Source organism: Marmota monax, unplaced genomic scaffold, assembly GCF_021218885.2.
Source record: "Marmota monax isolate L192 unplaced genomic scaffold, Marmota_monax_Labrador192_F-V1.1 WCK01_AAM20220418_F8-fsc00001, whole genome shotgun sequence".
Classification (NCBI taxonomy): domain Eukaryota; kingdom Metazoa; phylum Chordata; class Mammalia; order Rodentia; family Sciuridae; genus Marmota; species Marmota monax.
In genome coordinates this window covers 14,726,727-14,732,726 of record NW_026693777.1, presented here as the reverse complement: position 1 = coordinate 14,732,726, position 6,000 = coordinate 14,726,727, and the positions used below count along the sequence as shown (strand labels likewise).

Sequence of the window (6,000 nt, the reverse complement as noted above, 5' to 3'; positions counted from 1 at the left end):
ACACGGAAGAGGTTCGATTTATGTCGGTTTAATTAATATTGATTGGATTGTTTTCCCCAAAAAAGGCATCTAGATTATTTGGTGGAGCAAATCCACGCAATCCTGCGTTTCTGTGGACCTGAGAGTGTCGGCCGGGAAACTCCGGGAGGGACGTCCTCACTCAAGGAAGAAGACAATGGGAAGACTTCTGCGGGCGTCGCCGCCTGCGTTAAAGTCCCAAGAGAAAACTGCTGAGGGGGGCTCCAGGGTATGAGGGCGCGACGCCTCCGCGCTCGGTCCGAAAGGCTTCGACCCTCGTCCTCCCGCTTGGCGGGACCTTCTTACGCTGGGGAGCGCGCACAGCCACCGCTCCTGGCGGTAGGCGGTGGGCCTGGCCCGTTAGCTGCGAGCGCCGCCCGCAAGTCCTACAGCCGCGCCGCGCCCCGAGCCGGGTGGGGGGAGGGGCGGAGGCTGGCGCAGCGTCGAGTTTCCCAGAATTCCCAGCGGTCGCGGGGAAAGTTTACGGGACGCAGGCGGCGGCGACGGCCGCGGCAGCAGCAGTAGTAGCGGTTACTAGGCTGCCCGCGGCGGACCATGGCCCTGGCCCAGCGTCCTTGGCCTCTCCTCACGGCGTCCCCGGGCAGCGTCGCAGCGAGGAGAGACTTCCGGGAAGGAACTGACATGCGACTGAGCGGCGGTCGGCGCGCTTAGCGCCGCGAACATGCGGCAGTCCTTGCGGGCGACCCCGGGCTGCGGAGAGGAGGCGGCGGCGGCGGCTCGGGAGGGAAGGTGGCGCCGGCGGAGGTGGCGGCGGAGACGGCCGGCGCCTGGCGCGGAGCCCTAGGGAGGCTGCTTGGCGCGGCCTCGGGCCTCCTCGAAAAGGATGCTGTCCCGAAAGAAAACCAAAAACGAAGTGTCCAAGCCGGCCGAGGTGCAGGGGAAGTACGTGAAGAAGGAGACGTCGCCTCTGCTGCGGAGTGAGTGTCGGCAGCGAGACGCGCCCACACCTGGCCGGGCGGTCACGGGCAGCGGGGATCGGGCTGGGGCGCCCGGCGGGACTGCTCCGTCCACTTTGATCCTGGGAAGTAGTTTGTTTTTTTCTTGTGGTTGAATTGTTTATTCATTGAAAGTCGGTGAGGAGTAGGAAAGGAGTTCGTCTACTGTCCCTCGACTCCCCCTAAAAATAAACTTCCCTGCCTCCCATGACAGTGTTGATGTTTTGAAATACTGAAAAAGACTGTAGGAAATAACTTGCTAATTCCCTCATGCCGTAGGAATAAAAGTGATTAGACGGGGATATTTTTTCCTCTTCTAAATATGTCGAGATGTGCCTTTGTTTGCAAACACTGTGGGTGTCACTCGCCCGTGCCCCAAGTAGTGTAAACTCTGGGGACAGATTTCAGTCCTGCTGCAGGACTTGGATCTGAGAAAGGTAAAAAGCAGACCATCGCTCTTTGTAGTGCTACCCAAAGCCTCATCACTCTTAGATCTCAGAGTAGGGGAGCCAAAATAATTTGTATTTTGGCCATATTCGTGAGATTACAAAAAGGCAAACTTCTCAAAAATGATTTCTCTCGCATCAGGAAAGTTATTACCAAGATCTTTTCTTTGTCTTACTTCTAATAGGGCATATTTTCTCCTCACCTGCTTTTCTTGTCAATTTAAATATTTGACTCATTTTTGGGCTGAATTTCTTAGTGTTTAGGACGTTCTGTTCGTGAAGTAAGGAGTTAATCTTTCGGTGCTCATACTGCGTGCTGGGCTCTTTGTGTAATTTTCCTTCTTGGAAGCTGGTAGTAACCTTGTGATTTAAGCATTACCTCATATTGTAATTGGGAAAGCTGTTCATAGAGGTTCCTAGTATTTGCCCAAGATCACACAGAAAGGGGTGGAGAGCATGCTTTTCCATTATGTCCACATCATTAGCTTTATAGATTTATTGTAGTAATTGTTGTGCTTTCAACAAAATATATGAGATGGGTGTATCAATAACTTGAAAGTTGATTTTTAAACTTGTTTTTAACAGCTTGGTTTTAAGTTGTACATGCTGTTACGCTTTTAGGTGTTTTTAAATGATAGCTTGCTGTTTGCTGTAAATAAGGTTTATTAAACATTACTTGAAATCATGGCATATGTCACATCATTTAAGCAAATAATGAAACTGTATTTTGTTTCCGTAAAGTGTTAGCCTTATTTATTCCAATCTTAATTTGTTTCAGTGTTAACTTATGAAGCTTATTAATAGTGCCCTTATGTGTTGTTTATTTAATAAACTAATAAAATGGGTTCCATATCCAGTTTTCTTCATGTTTTAAAGGTATTTGCTTACCAAGAATGTCTAAGCTATTTTCACATTGTATTCAGTAGTGCTATTGTCTTGAAAGCCATTGTTCTGCCATTATCTTCTGTTTTAAATTGTAATTATTTATTCTTAAAGGAGCTATAATTTGAGGCTTGGTGTTTATGTTCTTCTTTCAAATGAGATCTTTTTAATTTTCATACCTAAATTTTTGACTTTCTAGTTTTCATTTACTAGTACTAGTTAATTCCAAGAGTAGAAACACAATTACTAACTATAAAATATTTTTCTTGTTTTTTTTTTTTTTAATATTGGGGATTAAAGTCAGGGGCTCTTTGCCACTGAGTTACAGCCCCAAGCTCCCTTCCTTTTTTTTTGGAGACTGGGTCTCTAAGTTGATGGGACTGGCTTTGAACTTGGAATCATCCTACCTCAGCCTCCTGAGTCACTGAAATTACAGCCTAATTTTAAAATCTTTTAAAAGAAATTCAAATTATCTTTGAAATCATGTTTGCCAAAAGAAGGAATTTTGGCAATTTCTAAAATGGAGTTTTAGAAACAAAACAGAGTATAGTCACACATGCTGTAGACTGTATTCTGATTTGTTAAATTATTTTCTATTTTATGCATTACTTCATGAGTATTTCATTATTATTTAGTTCATAGATAAGCTTATTGACATTTCATCATATTATGTATGGTAGTGTGCAGAATACATTTGGTTCTGGCTAAGCTAACACATAGCATATACATGCAAATTATAAATTCACTTGGGTAGGAAAATAATAATCTTCCTCAATTTAAAACACCCAAGTACTATCTTAAATTAAAATTAAAATTTTGTTTCCTTAAGTCCATTGGTATTTTGATTTTTGAGTGGTAGATGTAAATGAACAGCTTTAGAAAAGTTTATTGAAATTGTAATTTTCCTCTTTTATTATAGATCTCATGCCTTCATTCATCCGGCATGGTCCAACAATTCCAAGACGAATTGATATCTGTCTTCCAGATTCAAGCTCTAATGCTTTTTCAGCTTCTGGAGATGGAGTAGTTTCAAGAAACCAGAGTTTTCTTAGAACTCCAATTCAAAGAACACCTCATGAAATAATGAGAAGAGAAAGCAACAGATTATCTGCACCTTCTTATCTTGCCAGGAGTTTAGCAGATGTACCTAGGGAGTATGGCTCATCTCAGTCATTTTTGACAGAAGTTAATTTTACTGTTGAAAATGGAGACTCTGGTTCCCGATATTATTACTCCGATAATTTTTTTGATGGTCAGAGAAGGCGTCCACTTGGAGATCGTGCACATGAAGACTACAGATATTATGAGTACAATCATGATCTCTTCCAAAGAATGCCACAGAATCAGGGGAGGCATGCTTCAGGTAACTTAATGTTATAGATACACATTAGTTTATACTGATACTATATTAGTTTATACTATATTAGTTTATACATGCTTCAGGTAACTAATGTTATAGATACTATATTAGTTTATATTGAAATTGACATTTCAATATAAAAGATGCTCTTTTGGATTTTCCTGGGAAGCCAACAAATAACTCTTAGAGAAGTTTTTTCCATTTCCCATTTTGTCAGTCTTAATTCTTCCTGCTTCCAAGTAGTTACCAAACTATACTGAATGACAGAATTATTGTGTCCATTTATTTTATTTTATTTATTAAATACTTTTTTAGCTGTAGGTGGACTTTTATTTATTTTATGTGTGGTGCTGAGAATTGAACCCAGGGCCTCACACATGCTAGGCAAGTGCTTTACCTGAGCTACAACCCCAGCCCTGTGTCCATTTATTTTATTAATTGATGTTATATTAAGTTTATTAACTTGGTACTTATCTCAAGACCATCTAGACTATTAATTTCTTAAAACATGGAAAATTTAATGTGTCTAGTTGGGTCAAATTTAGATTTAGGTTTGGTAGAATAGGAAAGTTAGTTCTTTAGACAAGCAGGACTTAAACCTGGGAAAGGAAAAGAGGATAGGAAGAATTGAGTATGATGATAACCTGGGCAACTACATTATTTCATGAGACCTAGCACTGTTTCTTTGAACATAATTTTTCATAACCCAGTAACTTGCCAAGTTGATCAGAAATACTTATTATCAAATGGTTAATTATGTGTCAAAAATCTATTTTTGTTCTTTTTGTAATGGGCAAAAAATATTAATCATAGAGTTAAGGAAAAATGCTACTTTTTGTAACTCCTGACTTCTTTGAGGATCAGAAGATATTGGGGAAATGTTACAGTTCTATTTTATCCCTAAAGTACTGGATTACACAATATAAACTGATGCAAACAAAATTAAACTTTTCTCATCTGATTATTTTTTTCCTACCTAGTAAGTTGTAGTCTTTAAATTTGGCAGGATAAGGATAATTTGTGCAACAGATATATTTTTTTAACCTATATAACTTCAAATAAGCTGACTTAGTAGTTTGGAGTATGAGTATTTTTATTATAGGAAAAACTGTATTCACTTACATATCTCTCATTTTCCTTAACCATCTTGGAGTACCTTATTTGGGGAAACAAAATCAGTGTATACACAACAGTCACAGAAATATTTATTGTTATATTTTGTGGTCCTGACTGATAGAGAGTCAGAAGAGAGATCAGTGTAGGCTGAAGTACTTGGAAGAATGATTCATAGAGGAGGTAAAGTTTAAACTGGGCTTTGGGCTTGGACTTTAGATAAATAGAGCAGAAGAAATGGGCTGGAGTTGATGTAATTTGACTTTGTTTGAAGAAATAAAATGTACGATGAAGATTTGTGGTCCCATAGCTTGCTTAGACTTGAGTCAAGCAGAAACCATTAATTGGTTCTTCAAAAAGACAAATGATTTTATGAAAGCAGTGTTTAAAAGATTAATTTTGCAACAATATTTAGCATGAATTAAGGTAGCTCCCTAGAGAAAAGAGAATTTAAGTACCAGTGTCAATGGAGAGAAAGCAGATCTAGGATGCTTTTTGAAAGAAGAATGATCTTATGGGTTTGGGAAAAAGTAAATCACTAGAGTTTTGAAAATTGGTGAATGGTGAAATAGTTGGTAAGAGCAGCTTATTTTATGAAAGCTGACAGTGTAGTCTCATTGGAACGTTAAATAGTAAAGGTTTTTCTGGGCATGTTGAAGTACTGTCAAGAGCCTGGATGAATGTCTTTTGATTTTAAAGACTTAGGTTAAAGGATTAAGATAGTAGCATAGAAGAATTACAAGTTATTTGTAATATGCAGTTCTAAACCTCAGAAATAACTTGTTATCCAACTAAAATAAATTTAAGAAATAAAGCTCATTTATATTTTCTTTTAGAGTATTAACTGCTTATTATAGAAAATTTACAAAATGCAGAAAAGTAAAGTATTCATTTACCAGAGATTCTTAGTTATTTTCTTTTCTTCATCTTTCTCTAGAAGAAATGCTTTAAAAAAAAATTGTTGTGATTATACTCTGAATAGTTTTGTGTCCTTGGTTTTTACTTAAGTTGAATTTCTTAATGTTCTACATTTTTTATGGGTGCATTTAATAATAAATAATAATATATCACTGTGGTTTATGTTCAGTGGTTAATATTTTGAGTAAATTAATGAGGACTTGCTTTGAACATTTGGAAAAGGGAAAAGTGGGGCACTGCCAAATTGGGACTTGGCTGCAAAGGAGGTTTGAGAGGGAAGAGTCACATATGATTGGCATAGCACCTG

General features: G+C 38.9%; 1 protein-coding gene across 1 annotated transcript in view; it reads left to right on the top strand.

Moving 5' to 3' along the window:
• The first annotated feature begins 816 nt into the window (after positions 1-816).
• Positions 817-6,000, top strand: part of Sav1 (salvador family WW domain containing protein 1) — a 28,364-nt gene continuing 23,180 nt past the window's right edge. Inside the window, exons 1-2 of the mRNA XM_046461712.2 lie at positions 817-956; positions 3,222-3,665. Of these exons, the coding sequence (XP_046317668.1) occupies positions 863-956; positions 3,222-3,665 (538 nt within the window). The 5' untranslated portion in view covers positions 817-862. The remainder of the gene's footprint in view (positions 957-3,221; positions 3,666-6,000) is intronic.